Consider the following 21,651-nt stretch of genomic DNA (forward strand, 5'->3'; position numbering starts at 1 on the left):
GTCAGTTAATGCGCACAGCACTGAGTGGTCACTTTTAGCAGGAAGAGCAAGAGTTTTGGAGAGGAAGTGTGGAGTTACAGGTTTCTGAACTATGACTTATTCCCAGAATCTCAGCTGAGTGGTGACTCATGACACATTTTGTGCCATAGTAGCTGAACTGTGTTTTTGTTGCAGTTGGATAATAATGAATGCAGTTGGTAGAGTAAAGAGGTTGTGGAGTGGTTTTCTGACCTGACCACTGCAGTTCATTAACAGAGCAGCGTGGTCCACAAATGCTAAATGGCTGAACGGTTAACTAGTGGGTTCTGCGTCTTTTGGAATTCTTGGATTACTCATTTATGTTTGTTAAAGCGATAGAACTTCACAATGTTCTCATTTACTCCAGGATGTAGCTGTTGAAGGTCCTCATCTTTAGCTTTGCTGAGAATTGTTTCTAGCTCTGCCACATACTTGTCAGAAATCACATGAAGTCTATTCGTTTACTTGTCTTGCCTGATCGACAACAAGTGAGGGAAAGGGGGAAGACTGGATGAATATGATTTTGGCCAAATTTTATAAATTAGCGGTAACTCAAGAATAGTTAAAGCAGACCCAGACTTGTGGATCATGTACTGGAGATTGAGTAAAGTCAATAATTGATCTGCTTAAGAATGGAAACCAACTCAAAGTTAGTTTAGGAAATTTTAAGTTGAATTGAGTAACTTGATTAACTCAAATGTCAGCTGCTTTTTCAGATCTAAAGCTACAGAGCTAAAACTACAGCTTAACTCTTTAACTCTAGATGCTGATGAAGATGTGTCATATTCATCATATATTTGTCATATAAGGTCTTTTCCCTTTAGTGGATGGTGTGCCAAGCTAATATCAACGAGCAATAATACCAATAGCCTGGATAGCAATAAAGCTGTGCTAGCTCTGCCTCTTTTTTAGTCATGTCTTTAACAGGATGCCTTTGACAACACGTTCATGTTTAGTGGCAAATTTTTAAATGCATATTTACTTGCAGCACAAACAACACTTTATTACTTTATAAGGTCCAAATACTGGTCCTATTAAATACCACAACAGTGAATTTAGGGTGCCTGTAGTACTGACAAACAATAGTTATTAATTCACAGATCTTCTCTCTGTAAATGTCAGGAGATGTCAGGAGAACAATTTTAAGACTGTAAGGCTAATTTTAGTAAAAAGCAAAACCATTGGAAACAAATGTTAACTGTGCTATAACACATTTGTAAGACACAGCAGCGCTCAGGAAGAACGGACTCATTAAGTTTATTAATGCAAACATTAATTAACATTATAACTTCGTCTGTGCTTATGGAATTTCATCAGCGCCGCCCTGCGCTGGCTGGAATGGAGTGGAGGAGTGTGGGAAGAGAAGAATTTTGAGAATTAAATGCTGCTCAGGCTGGAAAACAGAACCTTCCTTATCTTTGAAAGCACCATCTATTAAACGCATTGACTGCCACTCTCTGGACCCCAGTCACGCCGCCACATTCTTCGCTCTGAAACTGGGCCGTGGGGTAGACGCTGGAGGGTTTTGAGCTGTTCTTTCGCCTCCCAATTCATTGCTTTCCCGCACACCCGCCGACCCTGCAGTAGAGGAGGTTCAACGGTTTAGAGATTGAGTAGTGCTCTCGAGTGCCTACGCCGCTGACCTAATGAATCATGCATGCAGCTGTTGGCTCTTAGTGATTTTAGAGCACTAAACACAGAGCTCCTACCATTCAGGCCCTGGATCGTGCCTGAGTTTGGCTGGCAAGCAGAATTTTGATTACATGATGCAACTTTAGTTGTTTCTGTGGCGAGGCTTACTTTGGATGTATTTTTTAGACTGGTTTGGTTTGATTTTTATGGCAGTATGTTTACAGAAATCAGATGCTAATTTAAAAAATAACAACAACAAAACCCTATGGCTTTGGCACAGCCACAGCCTTTTGCTGTCACACCAAAGCGGTAGGATTAGGGCTGGGCAGTAGATAAAATAGTGTATGTTTAAAAAAAAAAAAAAAACAGTATCTGATTATATTTAGTTAGTCTTACTGAATTTGAAATATCTTGTATATCTTGTTTGGTTAGACTAACTTGTTCTGTTCTTTTAAAATTGCACCAAAGATAAGCAGACGAAAATGTAATTTTCAAAAAGTAAATTTGGTGTTTATGTGCTTGAATTTTATCACGTGATTTAAACGCACACTGTACATACATTATAGTTAACTGTTAGACTGTTAGAGAGTACAGGGGTGAGCCTTTGGTAATTGGATAGGTTTGCATAAGAGTAGGCTATACTTATCTAAACTCTCATACATCTGTACTGTATGGATGTGTATGGTAGCTATTGGATGGATATGGGTTCTGCTTGAGTAGGAGTAAGGTTTCTCATGGGTATCTATTGCCATTGGATGAGTGTGAGTGGGCTGGTTGGGTATGGAAGAACATTGGAAGGGTTTGGGTGAGTATTGGATGGGCATGGGTGGGCATTGATGGGACATATGGTCTGCATGGGATGGGTATGGGTGGGCATTGAGAGGATATGGGGTGTGCATGGGTATGAAGGTGTATTGGGTGGGCATTGGAGATGTGGATGATATCAGCAGAAAATGCTGGATGGGATATTGGAGGGTGAAAAAGGAAGAAATCTTATCCTGTAAGAAATCGCACACACCCCCACTGTGTGATGTGACAGTGTTTTTTGTGGTGTATAAGGGAGTTTGTGAGTAGTAAGAGCCTAATTTTAGACAATTATCTTAAGAGAAGAGCTTCAATTAAAAACAGACAAAGTGGTGTCATGCAGTCTCAGGGCACAATAACATAAAAAAAAACGTGTATAGTGAATATATCTGCCTAAACTAGTGTTTTCTAATTAGCATCCGATTTTGAATAAAGTTGAGAAAATACTCTTTAATTGAAAGAGTCCACCCACCCCCACCCACCCCATGCCTATTTTAATGTACTTTAGTTTGAGAGTCCACTTTTGTAAAGTAAAATGACAAGCAGTGTGATGAAGAGCTTTTTTATTTATCAAGTTTTGTCTCCAGTTTAAATAAAGCAGTCACTTCTGTAACCTCTTCTGCTTACTATATACAGATATTGCTCTGCCTTAATCTCTCTCTCCCTTCTCCGAGCTCCGTGTTTCCCAGACTGTCTTTTGCTGGCTAAGAGAGCTGCCCTGTCTGTGTGTGTCTGGATTGCATAAAGAGTTTCTAAAATTAGCTGAGATCCAGCAGGCGGTGTGTGGCAGTGAGTGAATGGACGCAGCATTTCTTCACAAAGTCATATCTTGATAAGCATTAGTGGATCAGCCCTGCATCAGACACTGGAATAGTGCTTTGATCAGCATTTCAGCTGCTGATTTTTAATTTTTTTGGGGGGGGGATAAATCTGGCACTGGTTTATTCTTAGGCGCGAGCTTTTGCTTTGTAGTGGGAGCTAGAGTATGCTCAGGGTTGAGACATGATTCTCCTTGAAAAGTTTTTTTTTCCTCCCAGTGATTTTATTTACATTACACTTACATTGTCTGCATTTAGCAGACGCTCTTATCCAGAGCGACTTACAAGGTTACTCAAATTACAGAGGCGGGCCAGTGTAGTGTTAGGAGTTCTGCCCAGGGACTCTTATTGGTGTAGCGCAGCATAGTCACCCAGACTAGGACTCGAACCCCAGTCTCCCACATGATGTGGTAGCTTACTGGCCGGTAGTGGTGTTATCTGTTGCGCCACACCAACCACCATATTTTGCATTATAGTTTCAGTAAGTCAATTCTACTGTGAAAGTTGTGAAACATAGCATTCACTCTCCCTGCTGTCACACAAAACCTTACTTTACCTTATTGTTTTTCAGTTGTTTTTTTTTTAACATACTGTGAATGTAGTCGGTGTTCTTTACATTTTATGATTAATGGACCAAATAAATAAGAAATGACATTACATTGAAAGTTAAGAAGGTTTTTTCTGCTCCTGTTAAATTGTCATTTTGGAGAGGGTCAAATCATAATCACAATCATAGACGAACACAATCCAACTAAACTAATAGAACACAAGCAGTTGTTCTGTCTTTTATTGAGCACATTGAGTAAACATCCACAGTGCAGGCTAGAAAAAGTAAGTGAACCCTTCAATTTAATCACTGTTAGATCCCCTTAAATAAGATTTGCAAAACATTGAGGGTGGACCAAAACATTTGGATCATTTTTCCCTGAAAATGTGCTTCAGTTCATCAGTATTTCTGAAATCCTCAGGTCATGCCACAACATCTCAATAGGGATCGGGTCAGGACTCGGGTCAGGACAGGATTTGGCCATTCCAATACGTTCTTCATCTTGAGGTCATGGACTACTGCCCTGGCATTCTCCTGTTAAATATGATGATACCGCTTCATTGTTGCCTCCACAGCCACAAACCATGTTTTCTCAACCATGCTTCAAAGTTGTGAGGTTTTGGTGTGCAGTGTCCTTTTTCTGATAAACATAGCATTGCACATTTGTGCTAAAAGGTTGCACTCTTTGTCTAGAACTTATTTGTCTAGAAAACATTTTCCCAGAAGCAGTGTTTTATGTGGACAGCAGCTGTTTCCCTCGTGGTATTTCTGTAGTTTGGTCGATTCTGAGAGGTGATCAGATTATATTAACAAGTTAACCCTCTGGAGTCTGAGGCCTGTCAGACATGCTTTAGGTTGTGTAGTATTACAGCAGCTCTACATGAGGCTCATTAGTCAGAGGATGCTGAAGTTCATTGTTCAACTGCTAGATGGAACTACAGAGCTCACGGTCAGCAACAGAAGCCCATTAAAGCCAGAGTTGTATTCTGCTCCGTGTGACATATTTGCCAGTCTGGAGGGTTTTTTTTGGACCGTATTTGACTCAAACTCAAATATTTGTATCGTGGGGGAAGCAGAGGAAAGACTTTGAACACCGCTTACCTGATATTTCTCTTGAGAGAACATCCCAGCCCAGTACAGTGAGTATCAGAACACAGCAGAGCTAGCAAGCAACACTGACCACACAAACCAGCAAACCATATTTATCCACAAATAAGTGATGGCGTTTTCAGCACTAGATAAGCAGCCTTTTTGGTTGTGTTTCACAATGCAGATCTGTATGCGAATCCCTGGACTCTCTTAGCTGGTGCTCGGGTTTAAATGTATTTGATTCCAAAAAGTAACTTTTCTTCTTGAGAGACAAGTTAACGTTCTGTAATGTACAGAACATTGCAGAAGGCCTGCACGACAATGATTGACCAAGTTTGCTTGGAGCAGTCAACGTGGCATCGAGCCCTGCCCTCAATTTGTGTAGAAGATCGACTGATCGTGCTGAAAAGTGGTTGACCTCGGCCCCACAACACTGTTCAGCCCATCTGTAATAAACAACATTCTTGTTCAGTTCTAATAGTGGATACATTAACAAGGGGTTTTGTGATTTATAGATTTATGTGTGTAGGTCTTTTTTCCCAGTTATCCTGGGCTTCTTTTTCCTCTATTTTAAGATAGTAGCAGCAGTTCTGAATTATTTTTGGACAGTTTGTCTAACCATGGATTAATGTACACTTTGGCCTTTTGGTAGAGTCTGAGGGGTTTTTCCCAATTCTCACTAGTTAGGACTTCCCCTGTCACACAAAGCTGCCAAATTCATAAATACAAATTCACAAGTGTTTGTGTTACCGTTTACAGTGGCGGATTTCCCATTCAGTGAAGGACATTGTACTTATTACACATTGCAATACTCCCTTGGGATATAATATAATAGTGAATTCAGCTACTTTAAGGTTCACTTATTGCTGACACTGGCGTCAGATACAGCTCCTATATTCTTCATGTAAAAGCATCGCCAATTGGATTAGATACTGTGGAGGTGACCATAGTCACCATGCCAAATGTTGAGTGTCGGCTAGAGGGGTGTAAAGCCACCCTGCGAGTTGGACTGTGGAGCCAAACTATGTTGTCTGCCACCTAATACCTTTGGAGTTGGAGTGGCGTTTGTGATCCAGAGCTAATCATCTAATATCCGTACCTAACCTCGCCAGAGCTCTTGTAGTTGAAATCAGATGCTCACAGCAATGTTCTGGAGTTTAGTGGAAGGCCTTCCCAAAAGAGTAGAGACCGTTGGTGCAGCAAAGGGAGCACAACCTCCTATTTAATACTCTTGATTTAGTAAGAAACATTGGCTGAGCAGGTGTCCACTTATTATTATGCCATTTATTATAGTGATATTAGTTTGTAGAGATGAGTCCAGATGAAGCTAGGCTCGTCAAGGTATCAAAATTTTGTGCCGTCTCACTTACAACATGCTGAAATACAGTAGCAGACGTCTTCCTTCTGATTCACTGCAGGCTGTAAAACTCTCCGTATTAAAGTGGATTTATTTTGGATGTATGGTTGCAAGCTATGAATAGCCTCAAATTTGACCTTTATGTTTTGCACCCAGTTGGCCTACTCCCAGAAGTGGTACGGCCCATTGGGTTAGACAAACACTTACTTTGTTTAGCTAGACTTCTGTAACCTTTTCTGCAGTGCTTGCTTTTATGTGGTTTTGCCTCAGCTGAAATCTGAGGAACAGCTTACGGTTCGTCCACTGAATGAAAAGGTTATTGGTGCTCAAAAACATGATGTCATTCCTGTGCATCTCTAGGGTTTTTTGTTTCTGGAACCGTGTAAAATGCACTTAAGGTTAAAACCAGGGGTGCGTGTATGTGACTTAGTGGTCTGATGTCTCATATTTTGACTTGGAAGTACATGAACTCATTATTGTCTATATCTGACATTTTTAAAGTTTCCGTTTGGCTCACATGTTTTTATACAGTTTTACCATGGTGTAAATACCATGATAAGATGAGGACTATCTTAAATACATTACAAATAAACAGCATGAATCATTTCTGGTGGAGAAATTGCTATGTGATTGCAATCTCTGTGTGTGTGTGTGTGTGTGTGTGTGTGTGTGTGTATATATATATATATATATATATATATATATATATATATATATATATATATATAGATTAAATTATATTGAATTTATTTATAAATTACTGAGGCCGATACAAATATATATTCCAAACTTTAATTTAACATATGTAAGCCTTTAAATGTTACATAGAATTCAGTCATTTAGTTTAAATCTAGATCCAAAAATTCTGATATTTACATATTAAAAAATCCAGTCCGAGATCATTTACTTTTATTTAATATCATTGTTGTTTGACCATTTTGAAAACATTGTAATGCAAATTAAGAGTTCCTGTAATCCACTTATTTACAAAGCAAAAAGGTCAACTGTAGAAAGTCTAACCAGAGCTTACTTTGAGGATGACGGTATCATTAAGTTAGTGTAAAATGTCACCCACCTCAAGGCAAACATATCGCTCACTGTTGAGAATTAAGCTTCTGATCACAGAGTGTATTAAAACTACAGGGTCTCTGTTGATGAAGCTGAGATGTGTAGCTTCATGCACTACTTGTTGGAAGATATGCTCTCTCTGCTCCTTCCTGTAGCGATAAGGATGAGCATGCAGGCTCTGCAACGGAAAACCTGACTTTGCTGCCATGGAGACAAACAGGAAGTGGTTGTATGAAACTTGGCTGGTGAGATGTGTGCGCGGAGATAAATGCTGAGTTTGCACTTGTTGAATGAAAAGGGAATCATAGCTGCAGGCCAGTAAACTCTGGATAAGCAAATAGGGAAATTCTGAACTGATGCTGACTGGTGATATCTGTGTCTGATGATATAGATGTTTTCTTACGTTTAAGCTGTAACAGGATAACGGAACAAATAAAACTGCTTCAGCAGATTTAGGAAAATGACTTTGCTGGGCGGGTGTTTAAAATACACCAAAATAACTGACACCTATTTGAATACACACATTGATTTCGCAACCCTAAATTTGATCTGGCGCTGAAAGTTCCTGTTAGTAACCATGATAAAGCTTAAGCTGGTAATCTCTCTTAGAAATATATCTTGAAACCATTACTATACAAGAAGACCCAAATTGTCCCTCAGCTAGAGGAAATCTGTTTGGATTGTAAGGAACAACTCAAGACCCAACAAGGCACTTTAAGCTGCTGGAACGTCAGTGTCACCGTCTACAGTCAAGTGAGTTTAACGTTGAGAGGCTGCTGTCCAAGAAGCCCTCTACTCCAAAATTGGGGCCTCTGGTTTGACTAAACTTGTAGCTGACCACATGGACAAAAAAACCTTTAAAAAAAAAAACATAAAATTTTATGGTCAGATGAAACAACAGTGTTTAGAGGAATAATGGTGAGGCTCTCAGTGGTGAACTCTTAAGAACACTTTGCCAGCTGTTAAGCATGGTGGTGGTAGCAGTGTTCTCTGAAGCTGTTTAGGAACTGGGACATTGCACAGAGTGTATGACATAATGAAGAGGCAGGACTACTTCAGAAATGTTCAGCCTAAAATCAGAGCATCAGCTAAACGTGGGCACATTTGGGTGTTCAAACAGGATCATGGAGGTGACTTAAGCTTTTGGAATGGCCTTCTCAAAGGTCCTGACTTTTACCTTATGGACTGTGCTTAAATATCGGGTCTGTACTCTAGCAGTTAAGCCAAGAAGAGTGGTCAAAGATCCAACCATTCTGACAGAAGGTTGTTGATGGCTAATAAAGTGTGCATCTTGCTAAGGTGCATTTAACTAAATATTAGCTGCTGTCTGTATATTTTTGACCAAATTATTGCTTTTATGTTGAAATCATTAAAAGACCAATATTGCCATGATCTTCACGTCCATGATACAGCCTATGTAAAGTTTGCATTCATTAGCACGCTGGTAACCAAGTAATTATACATTTATACATTTATACATTACTTATATTTTACTAAAGAATTCATTAAAGTACGAAATAAAAAAACAAAATTCCACCAGAACGATGGAATTGAGCATCTGCCCTCTGGCTTTCTGTTAAGCGTGTCTCAGTTGTTTATTGTGTGGTTGTCAGTCGTCTGCTACAGAAATGAGATACAGCGATTAGTTTGAAAAACACTGCAGTATACCAGTGGTACAGGATGGTGGCCTTCACCAGATCTCTATGGATTGTTTGAACTCACACTGGTTGAGTTCGGCGGTTGTGCAATAGAGGCGTCACTGACAGAGGAAGGTTATTCTCCTTTGACGTGATGGGTTTTGTCACGTTTACTGGCTACAAGGTCTTAACCACATCCTCTGTCCTCTTCACGGCATAAAGACCATCCATCTCCTCACCTTGCTTTTGAGTATTGCTCTGTGTGGGCCTGTAAAAAAAGAAAAAAGAAAAACAGTAAAAGCTGCAGGTGTGCAGACATGCAAGGAAAATGCTGTTCTGCTGGTGGTTCCAGTGGTGAAAAGTAATGGTGATAAAATGTCCAAATTCCCATTAATGTTCCCATTAGTGATAGAGAGATTGGCTGCAGTTGTGCCCATACAAACAGTGTTTCTCAACCCTGGGTCTGGAGGCTTTCCCTGCTTCTGACGCACCTGATTTACCGAATCAGCTCATTAAATAGCCCTTTTAGATTTGCAAGGGGTGTAAAAGCAGGGAAACTGGTAATATGTGGAGGGCAGTTTGCCTCCAGGACCATGATTGAGAAACATTGCACTAAAACATAAAACGTGTACCAGAACAAAAAGACCTTACATAATGGCCCCTTCCCTATCCCCAAGTGTAGTAGTGCTGGGTTGGTCTGGACATGTTATTCCAGGTTGTGTCAAAGGGGAGGAGCCTCTAATAGTGGAAAGCATCCCCGTGTGGCCAGCTGTGGATCTTCACACACTGCAACCCAGAAGCATACTATACACGAAACAGCAGCAGCTGGGTTATGACCGCGGGTTGTGTTTATGACTGACATGGACATCCAACACACCCATGACTCCAAGGGCAGATTTTGAGCAAGAAAAAGCTGCTTATAAAGAAACAATAGAACTACTGCATCGTACAGTGTGATTAAAAGCTGCGCGACATGTCAGGCAAACACCGGAGGTGGTGAAGAACAAACTGAGGTATAATTAGATATTCAAAAAATAGAAATCTGTTGGTGTTATTCCTGCCCTACAATGCTTTGAGCTCCTGAAGGCCCTGCAAAAGCTTAGTTGGATGCTTGTTGCTATGCTAGTCAGCAGTGAAGTGTCCGGCTCCTGAGCGGCTGGTCAATACCATCTTTGAAAGACAAATTGACCTTTCATGAAGAAAAAAAACACACAAGTGACCGCACTCATGACTAGTAAGCATTAATCCAGTGTTGATTTATTGGTTGCATTGTACTTCACGATTTTCACTACTCCTAACATGTCTATTTCAGTCTCAGCAGCTAACTAAGCTCCATGCTCTGGAATAGGCAGTCCGAGAGTAGGAAGCGTACAGGTTTAATCCAGATTAAAAACGTGTTTCTTCAGGCTAAGTCTTTGTCATTTGTCATTCTCTTGGATAGTTTGTAATTGTGCATTTCTGTTCAGCTGTAATTTTATAATTGTATAATTTTCAGCATGTTGGTCGCCTTGTGTAAGGCTCTTTAAGATTTAGTTTGTAAAACATGAATAGTACTCTGTGTGGAGATGGCAGATCGGTATGGATAGATATTGGGCCGATAGGTCTGCAGTTAGCACTATGGTAATTGGTGGGGTATAGACTTCCATTACTTGTTAGCTGTATTTGCATTATAGGTCCAGTGTAAATCTAGAGAAGCAAACTTTAGACACCAAACATGTCTTGGTAGATCGACTACATTTGGGTTAAGGGGGGAATTTGTCTAAGGAGGGATAGGTGCTGAGATGGGTTAGGTGCTGAGATGGGGTAGGTGCTGAGATGGGGTAGGTGCTGAGATGGGGTAGGTGCTGAGTTGACATGTTTTAGAGATGGGCTGAGTTGGGAGGGTTTATTAAAGTAGAGGGGTGGAGCGAAGTCTGGGGATGTTTGTGGGGCAGATGCAGAGTCGGGGGATATTTGAGTGGGGGTGAGGCTGAGTTGGCATGTGTCTTGGAGTGGGGCTAAGTTAGGATAGTTTTTTCAAGGGGTGGAACTAAGTCCAGGGGTGTTTGTGGGGGGAGGAACTGAGGAAGGAGGTGTTTGTTTCATTGGGATGAGGGCTAAGTGGGGCTGAGCTGGGGAAGTGGGTTTGAGTGTGCGAATGCGGAGTGAGCATGTTCCTTCTCCTTTAAATTGGAGCAGAATTCCTTGTTTGTTGCATATAAAACAAACAAACAAACAAACAACAACAGTGTTGTTAGTGTTATCACACGGCAACCACGGAGAGCTTTCCAATTGCTTAAAACTGGTTTCCAAGGCAACTGTTAATGTTGAGCTCTGAGCTTTAGTCTAACTGGAGCTCAGTGAAGCCGAATGGACTTTATTATGATTTTTTTAAAGGCCTGCGAGTGAGTCACCGAATCCCTCGACCAATACAATGAAAGTGCTTTTTTCCGATCGCAATTTTAAATGCAAAATTTTATTACCACAGCGGCATCATAATCTCCTTCATTAAGGTTTTATTGCTCAGTGCTTTGGTCGTGTTTCCACTGGAGCATTCTGGCGCTAAATGAGAATAGGAGCTTTTCAAACGGTGCAACATCGCAGCTATTGTGTCAGGGTCTTGTGTCGAGTAAAGCGCTGCATTGTTTTTTATCAGAGACGTCGCCTTCTGATGGCCAGGGCTCATCACTCACACTGTATCATTGTGCCTGTCACTTAAGGGCTTTGTGTGTGTGTGTGAGCGAGAAAGAGAGAGAGAGAGAGAGCCTGTGAGTGAGGAAATGAGATTTTGGGCTTTAATTTGCAAACAGCACTGTGATATAGGCTGGTTAGAGAGAAAATGTGGCTGTGATAACTACAAACAGCTTGCTTTGGCGTTAAAAATGCTACAGTTGTTTAGAAGAGTGGATTATCTTAGTTTTCTCTCCATGGTTCACTCACAGAAAGGCATGTTTTAAAGGGGGCACATCATGGAAAAACATTGGTAGTTTGAAAATGAATGGTTTAGTCTATATCATTTTACATGCCCATATGTATGGAAACTAAGCTGCATCAGCGTGACCTCGCGAAATCAATGCATTTACATATACTGCTAATCTATCTGTGCATTCCTCAGCAGTTTAGCTTAATGGCGCAGGTTGTAGGGAGTGATTTGTGTTTTAAGGAGTGGTTGTTAGAAGGACTGTACCTATGTATATTTCACTTCATTTCTGTATCTCTGCACTCTTTTTCACTCTTTCCCTACCTCACTTGGTTTGGACCAAGTCCGGGCCTCATATTTTTTGCCTGTGCAGACCTCTAGTCCAGGAGTGTTTCAGCATGGGTTGCTGTCAAGGGGGGAGGGGGTCTTTTTTTCTGAAGTTGGTCTTTTAAAGTTGTTGATACCCTGGTGGATTGACATAATTACAAACTAAGTCATCTGTTCTACTAAAACACTGATTAGATCCTGGTGACTCATTGTGGTGTTTTTGTTATTATTCTAAGGATTCTTGTAATCAAATCTGCATTGACAGCTACTTAAAATATCAACATTGAACTGAAGATTTCAATAAATTCTAAGCTAAACGTGATGCATTTATTGAAGAGCAAAAGGTTTTTACGTCACTGCATTTTACACTTACATTACATTTACATTTACGGCATTTAGCAGACGCTCTTATCCAGAGCGACTTACAAAGTGCTTTGCTATTTACCCAAGAAAGAAACCTTAGCTAGTTAGAATAGACTAATAATTCAAAAGATACCTCTAAGCTTAGACATTGCTAAACACAAGACAATAAGGCGACCATAGAACTATTCGTCCAAGTACTCTCTGAAGAGGTGGGTCTTCAGTTTGCGTTTGAAGACAGCGAGCGACTCGGCCGTTCGGACACCCAGGGGCAGCTCGTTCCACCACTTTGGTGCCAGGACAGAAAAGAGCCTGGACGCTGTGTCACATGCTGAATGTATAACTCTAGATATAAATATTCATTTTGTCTGTAATGCTGATCAATGTGGCTTGAGTCCCAGCTTCTGTATTTTAGGAATGTTTGTGTATTGACGTTGACAGATGTGTACATAAAAAAAAAACATGAATGTCAGCATTGGCTCACAGTTTACAAATCTACACTACTTCACTAGTTTATGTCGACAGTGCCAAAACAATACCCTAACTATGCAGGAGAATTAACCCAGCATTCCAGTATGAACCACAATATGGGTTTAGTAGTTAATTGCTGGATTAGATAAGTATAATTACCCAGCTGTGTGGTTGGTTTTTGACACACCACTTTTGTTTAGATTTATGACTACCTGACTTTCTGTTGTCTCTTTGTGTTCACAGATAAATGAGTTGAGTCATGTTCAGATCCCCATCATGCTGATGCCTGATGACTTCAAGGCTTATTCCAAGATCAAGGTTGACAACCATCTATTTAACAAGTGAGTTTCAACTGCTTCCAGAATGAACCAGATTTAGAAGAATTTACTCAACACTTAAAATGTACTAGATGTTTGACTGCACAGTGTGAATAAATTACCACACTATGGTTATATTGCTGCATGTCCATTTGCTACTGTGCCTTGCACAGTTGCCTCACAATATGTTACAACTTGTTAATGGTTGGGCTGCATTCATTTTCCATGATATTTCTCTGGATGCTGATTATGTGCACTGGCTGTGCTGTGTGCAGTGCAGACGACTGTGTGTTTTGAGTCGTTCAATTCTATACATTAAAATAAACCCAAATAAACAATGTCGCTGGTTGGAATGTGCTGTTGGTTAGTAAAGTTATTGAGACGTTGGTTCGAGGAACAGAATCAGAAGGACACCAGCCAGAAGTTCTTCTGTGTTCTGTCCACACACTATATGGATTTCTGCAGCTCATTGATTTACTGTAATGAATGTCTAATGAATCAGAGGAACTAGGTGTTGGATGGGAGAATAGTACTGGCACAGTCACACACAAAAAATGCTGAATTCAATATTTCTAATGTTTTTTTGTTGTATTTATTTTAATGCAATTTTTATTTAAACCTTTACAGCCATGATGAACAATACTGTAGTTTATATTAATATAATTTACAAAATCATGTATTAATAGCTAAAATGTTCATCATACAACCGCCGTGATATTACTTTTTAAACGCTACCATTTGTTTCATTTTATTTTGCAGAGAGAATATGCCAAGCCATTTTAAATTCAAGGAGTACTGCCCTCTTGTTTTCCGTAATTTGAGAGAGAGGTTCAGCATCGATGACCAGGACTTCCAGGTACGTTCAGAGAAGGAACAAAGGAACATGATTTACTTGTGAGCTACAATAACCTCATAGATTCAGTGCAAAATGTGTTTCTTGGTTGGTTGAAGAATTACATTTCCAGCAAGAGGGGAAATTATCAAAGTATTAGTCTGCACGTTGCTCATTGACTTAATTTTGAATTGATGTGACATGATCTGATCAAACATTTAAAAACAGTGAGGTTTTAACACCAGCACAGAGGATTTCAGCTTTACAGGCAAACTGGTAGCTCTTACTAAACCTACCAACCAATATAAAGTGAATTCAGTGCCTCCTGAGGAAAGCCCATGATTAATGAGATGTAATTTAGTCATTAACCCCTCAATCCACAGTCCTAATGTAGACCATTATTCCACATAATGACAGCATAATTTCAGGGCAATCCTTCGCTGCCTCAGCCACCCACATACAAATAGGCCTCTTAATTTGTCCTCATATTGTTTCCGCTGCATCCCTCCAGCATCTCTTACTCCCACATAAAAGAAACTCTTCTTGGTGGAGAATTGTGGTAATCATCAAGCTTTAGATGGGATGTTTTTTCCCCTCATCCGTCTCTTAACTTAATGAGGAAAAATCACAGCTAACTCCGTTCCACTAAGCAACACTATCGAAGGGTTTGGGTGGGGATCCCCTTTTCCCTTTGACTGAATCACTATCGCACCAATAAAATTTTCTTTTTATTATTTTTTTTTTCTGTATACATCTGATCGTCTCTTGAAAGGGTAATAAAAGGGTAATAAAATCCTAGAAAAAATAGTTCCTGTCACTTTATGTATTATTAAGTGCTTATATGAAAAAAAACTGTATGTTTTGTTTTGCTAACATTTACATACAACTGCCCATTTAGCCTATAGCCCCATCCATATGAGCTGCTTTAGTATAGCAGTGCGTTCTCTGCTACCCCACCCATTTAGCTTGCAGCAAATAAGCTCTGCCCTTTCAGCCCACAGCAGTGCAGCCCTACCCCTTTACATTTACATTTACAACATTTAGCAGACGCTCTTATCCAGAATTACAAGGTTACCTGTATTACAGAGGTGGGTCAGTGTAGTGTTAAGAGTCTTGCCCAAGGACTCTTATTGGTGTAGCGCAACATAGTCACCCAGACCGGGAATCGAACCCCAGTCTCCCACATGGTGTGGTAGCTCAGTGGCAGGTAGTGGTGTTATCTGTTGCGCCACACCAACCACACCAACCTTTAGCCAATAGCAGTGCAGCCCCACCCCTTTAGCCCACATTAGTTTAACTCCACTCTTTCAGCCTACAGCAAAGTAGCTCTGCCCACAGCAGTGCAGCCCCGTCCTTTCAGCCCACTGTAGATTATCGCCGAGTGTTGGTGCCGAGTGTTGGTGCCGAGGACAGTCTGTAGTAGTTACTGAAGAGGAGGATGTGGGCAAGAGATTAAATCTTGCACTGAACGCATTGTCATAAATTAGTCGTAAAGGCACAGTAACGACAGCAGGCTGTGTATGTGAACTTCCGGGGAAAAATATAAAATACACAGTGTAAATTACGACCATTCTAGAAGTCCTAATAGCGAAACACTGTTTCCATCTGACTTCCTCAAAAGATCACATGCTGTAGAAACATGCCTGACCTCACAGTTTCAATTAGAAAAACACACTCTGATTTTACAGTTTAAGCTTGAAGAGTTGGTTGATGCCTTGTTGTTGTTAAAGAGTCTGTGAGCATTGCACAGTTATCACAGCACTACTAGTAGACATTTTACTTTTTGCTGTACAGTGATTAAAAAGACAGTAATCTGTACTAGCATGGGTAGTGTAGCCACTAGTACTAATTCTTTAATTCAGGTCTTTAATTTAAGGGCCAAAATGAGCTGACTTTTCTGACCAGACCACAGTTATTTAAAAAATGCTGTCATTAGGGATGGGTGATATAGGAAAAACATTCTGTATTTCTCTAGATATTGTAACAGTGCATGATATGTACCACTATTTAGACTAATAGTACCAGATTTTAAAGAAATCTCTGAAAAATAATGATTTTGTTGAAAATGTCTGAATTACAATTCAGTTAAACAGGTGTAATTCTGCTCTCTATAATGATACAGGCAGTTGCTAAGTCCTCTCGAAGTACTGACGGTGTCTGATATATTCAGAAAGCATGTTGTTCATCACCATTAGAAGATTTAGCATGAAATATTGCCCACCTAGAACTTTCATGTAAGCAAGATTTCAGATTTGATATTTGGGGAAAAATTTACGATGCATAATTCTTTAATAATATAATTACTGTTATACCATAATAAGATCTAAGATTTGCCTAAATGCCTAAATTAAACAATAAGGACTACAGCACAACCGCCAGACACATAAAAAAAAAAGTGATCAGCATTTCTTTACTCCTGACTTTTTATACTTAAAAAGTATAAGGGTTAATCTTGCATTTCCTCTCCTACCTTCCTCCTGAAAACAGGGAGTGTGTGAAGTTTAATGTGAATTGGGGCTCTCATTGTGATGCATTTTTATGTGTTGGTGTTGCGCTCTGTGTTTATTTGATGCAAATGGTGCTGGACCCCAGTCTCCAACCTTAAAAGTGTTAAACTTTAACCTTCAGACACACATTCTGCATTGCCCTCTTGTGGATTAGAGAGTTTAGACATCTCATATTTCCTAAATATAGGAAAGTGTAAGGTTAGAAAGAGGCCATACTACTCTTTAAATTCATTCCACTAAATGAGTTCTCCACATACTCAAAAATCTCGACTCTGCTATTTACTTTGTGCCTGTGTGTATTTCATGATGAATGGATTAATAGATATACTCTCATAATGACAGATGTTTTTGTTGTTGTTGTTGCTTGTTTGTTTGTTTTACAGTGACTCTATTCTTAAGCACTGTGTTTTTCAACTTGTGTATTTACAACTCCCTACATCCAGTGGTCCTCCTGGTGGTGTTCACCTACTTAACCTGGAAGCTGTCTAGCATTCTTAATGTTGCGGTTTACTTTTATTTTGGTCTGCAGCCTTTAACTGTTGTGTCTAGCCCACATGGTTAACAGTCATCAACACTAAGAAGCTTGTGTCTGTGTGGACCACTTGTCATCATTTTATCACTACTCTTCGTTTTAAATAAATCAGGGTGAAATTTCGGATGCCGACTTTGCTTGCAATGGACACTTACGATAATTTCTCACAGCAAGATCACAAATGCAGTTGCTGGTAATGCCCCAGCCATCCATGGTTGGGAGTCCCTGAGAACATGACTCTGTGGGTGGGAATTGGAAATGACTACATTTGAAAATGAGTGAAAATAAAATTTATGTTCATGATGTATGAAGGAGTCATTTCCTAAAGAATCCTAATCAAAGCATAATTTTACAGTGTGTGTGTGTGCGTGTGTGCGTTTGTGCGTGCATGTTGTAGAGCTAGACAGCCGGTGAGACAGAAAAGCAGTCGTCTGAGCTTGCTAGCCATCTGCAGCTGTGTCTGTCACTCACACATGCGTACACACACACACACACACACACACACACACACACACACACTAAGACGAGACACCAGCCCTGTGGTCCTCACAAATACGTCACGTCTCCACAGCAAAGGTTTTTTTTTTTTCTGAAACTGGGGCACACACACTGACAAGAGCAGACTGCTCCACAAAACTGTCAGAGTCCTCGTGTGTGTGCGCGAATGTATGCGTTTGTGTAAGTGTAAGTGGTCCGATGGCCTTTCTGTGTAAAGGCTGTGACTTCGGTTTTCCATCCTGTTTTTGTGTTAAGAAGTTCAGGCGTCCAATTCCAGAACAATGGTCTAAACTGTTGAATACCCTAAGTTTAGAGTTCCTTACTTTCAGCAAGAAACTGCAGAACTATTAAGCATTACCACACTACTGTTCAAAAGTTTGCCACCATTTGACAGCATATGACAGGTATTTCATTCAATAATAACTCCTACAGTAGATTGAAATACTGTAAGCAACATCAAGAGGTTTTGTTCAGCATATGCTTTTGAAAGCATCAGACTTTTATTATATGATAAACAAAATATTGTAACCTACAGTCATTTCTTACTCCCAGATTTGATCATGTTTCAGAGTTGCGTTATTGTGGATGGTAATGTTTATTAAAAATGTATAGTGTAGTATAACAATAGAATGACTTTACACATGTGCATTGTTTGTAGATGTGTAGACACCTATTCCCAACTCAGTCAACTCAGCTGCTTTAAGGTGAACCTTATTGCTGACACAGGCCTTTAGTTGTGCGCACAGCTTGTACAGTCTCCGTTGACCAATAAAGTGGGGCAGTCATTCATGAGCCTGAGGTTTCCTTGCTGAATTCCATGCATTGGGCTAGAGAGGTATAAAGACACCCCAGCACTAGGCTGTGGAACTTCGGTCTCTAGAGTGATGGTGCTTCATTTAATACCTTTGGTGTGAGCTGGAGTGGCTGAACTGATCAGTAAACATCAGTATATGACCTCACTCTTGCACTAATGGGGCTGAATGCATTCAAATGTTCCTCACAGCAATGTTTTAGCAAACGTTCCAACATCTACTGTAAAACCTTCCCAAAAGAGTAGAGGCTGTAACTTGCAGCAAAGAGGGACAGACTCCCTATTACTACCCATGATTGATTTGACTTTATTTTACTAAAAAATAGTGATGCCAAACTTTTGAACAGCATTGTTACTGGGTGATTTTCTCTTTATTGTCAGAAAAATTACCAGGGGCAAATATGACTCATACATTTTTGTCCATTAACAATGTCCCCACAGTAATGCTATAAATCAGGTGTATTTTAATTAAAATTCAGTAAAACCCAGTTAGATTTCCTTAAGCCAATGTCCAGACCATCAAAATAACTTGCATTAAGATTCAGTGCCATATCCTGTACATTGAGGAAGCCTAGTCATAGTTATAACAACGCTTTATGTAAATTCTAAATAACAAATTCTCTATTCTTATTAGAGCCGCCATGTCAATTAACTTTCCTCATTTGTTCCCCCTATATGGCAGTCCAGTGCTTAACATTATGCATAAATCTGATTAGCTGAATAGCGTCATGTGATATGGACATCGCATGGGTTTGGTCTGTGAGTTTCCTGTTTTGCTAAACCTGTACTGTAAAAGTTTGAAAACTTTACACCTGTTAAAATGAACACTTTGTCCAAATTAAAGGTCCAGGTACCGAGAGGGCAGTATCTCGTTCCAGACCCAGACCATGGTCTGCTCATTAGTGACCTCAGCTTTGAAAGTTTGTGTAATTGACCTCAGCTATGAAGTTATTTGTAAATAAGGTAACATTAGTATCATTAATGGAAAAATGTGCCTTTGTACCCTGATAAGGTTCCTATGTTGATTTGGTTTTATGGGAGACAAAGCTGATCTTAAAGTGTATGCAGTTAAACACCAGCTGTGGGAGGATTAATGATGAAATTGGACACCATGATAGCCCCTTGTGGTGGCATGATGGTCCGCTCCATTCTTTCCATTGAAAAGAAGCAATAAACCAGGTTGCGTTGTAGATAGCAGTTCACTGAGCAATCAGCATTATTTCTGTTCACCCTATCACATCACAGTGTTTTTGGAGAATACGCTTGTATGCTCATTTTATTTGCTTGATTATTTATATTTGTTTGTTCATGATGTGGTAATGTGTTTATCCTGTATAAAAAGGATGTGCTGTGGGAGTTTTATGGAAATTTAGAATAATTGATTCGGTTATAATCTGCTGAAGCCTGCCTGCCTAGCTGTGTGTGCTGTGTGTCATTGGGGCTACCTTTGGATAGAAAGGCTAATCCTTAGCTGTCACCAGTTATATTTTAACCCCCATGTCCACCACTGCTGTTGCGGATTTGTTGTTTTCTTCTGCAGCACTGGAATTTTCCATGGTTCCACTGGACATTTCACTGGTGCCAGTCCCCAGTGCTTATAGTGTTATAATGGACCCGTATGGTGATGAATATGAATTTTTCCAGATTTGTTTGACATATGTAAACACTCTTCAAGTTTTAAAACCTCTGCCGTTCACTCCCGTCTGTACAGTGTATTTTTAATGCATTGTTTTTGTGATGTCACAAAAACTATTGCATTTGCATATATCTGTCTAGGCTATCTAAGCCTACAGTGCACTTTATCTTTTAGCCTGACCTTTTTTTTTTTTTTAAACTAATCCTGATGCAGGGCAGCCAATCATAACAGAGCATATTAACATACACCTGTACCTTAAACGCACTGTAACGAAGATGACCAGTCAGATAAACCTGAATTATGGTCATTTGTGATGCAAACGTTGCAAATCCAAGGTTGCAAAATGCAGGATATTAACCCTTTAACACATCAGCGCTCTCAGTAAATGTGCTTTTCTTCTCGTATAGAACTCTCTGACCCGCAGCGCACCCCTGGTCAGCGAGGCTCAGGGCCGGAGTGGCGCTCGCTTCCACACTTCCTATGACAAGAGGTACGTCATCAAGACCATCAGCAGCGAGGATGTTGCAGAGATGCATAACATCCTCAAAAAATATCACCAGGTAAGCCGCACACACTGGCGATGCACCTCCAGTCAGTTCGATTTCAAATAATTTACTTGATCATGAAATGCAAAGCAAGGCAAGTACAGGTCAGTGCAGAGTGTTTCACAAAAACATAAAGCTTAAACAGTGTACAAATATAAGAAGGAAAATACTTGAAAGTCAACAGTTTGAGTACCCCAGTTAATATATGTTTTTGTTTGTGTGTAAATAAATCACATCCTCTACAGAGACCCACGGGTCACTGTGTATTTACATTAACATGCAAAATAATGGCATTTTAAAATAAAAATTTTGTCTAGTTTTACCATCTCTTAAATTGAGAAGATTAATAGCAACACAAAAAAAGATTTTGGAAAATCTTGGGAAAGATCTGGGGGAAAAAACAGGACTTTCATTTTGGCTTCAATTTTTAAAATTATCTTTCACATCCAGTTGCAATTGGGGGATTTCTAACTTGCAGGATACTGAGGAATATTTCTTTTTTCTCCTGGTAGGTTGCAGTTGAGCTACTTGTCTAGTTCAATCTAATAAAAACTGCCATGATATTCACTAGTCTTTTATGATTGTCATCACGCTACAATGAATACATTTAAATACTAAGCAAAGCAGTGTGATAATTCCTGTCATGCACTTGTCAACTTTTTACAGGGTCAGTATTTTAAGTGGGAGATGTTTTGTTGTTGTGTTGGTACTATAGTTGCTCTTTCAGTAACTGTGTCTTTTTTCCTGTAGTGTGTCTTTATTATTATTATTTTTTTTTTTGCAGTATATTGTGGAATGTCACGGTACAACTCTTCTGCCTCAGTTCTTGGGCATGTACCGCCTCACTGTTGACGGAGATGAAACCTATATGATCGTCACACGAAATGTCTTCAGCCACCGTTTGTCTGTGTATAAAAAGTATGACTTAAAGGTTGGTGAAGTTACT

The 21,651-nt window shown here is 39.9% G+C and overlaps 1 protein-coding gene across 1 annotated transcript in view; it reads left to right on the forward strand.

Moving 5' to 3' along the window:
- pip4k2aa (phosphatidylinositol-5-phosphate 4-kinase, type II, alpha a) overlaps nt 1-21,651 on the forward strand; it is a 36,823-nt gene that overhangs the window by 4,084 nt on the left and 11,088 nt on the right. Inside the window, exons 2-5 of the mRNA XM_072688815.1 lie at nt 13,271-13,368; nt 14,104-14,200; nt 20,568-20,720; nt 21,490-21,636. Of these exons, the coding sequence (XP_072544916.1) occupies nt 13,271-13,368; nt 14,104-14,200; nt 20,568-20,720; nt 21,490-21,636 (495 nt within the window). The remainder of the gene's footprint in view (nt 1-13,270; nt 13,369-14,103; nt 14,201-20,567; nt 20,721-21,489; nt 21,637-21,651) is intronic.

This window comes from Salminus brasiliensis, chromosome 1 (genome assembly GCF_030463535.1).
Source record: "Salminus brasiliensis chromosome 1, fSalBra1.hap2, whole genome shotgun sequence".
In the NCBI taxonomy this organism is placed as follows: Eukaryota; Metazoa; Chordata; class Actinopteri; order Characiformes; family Bryconidae; genus Salminus; species Salminus brasiliensis.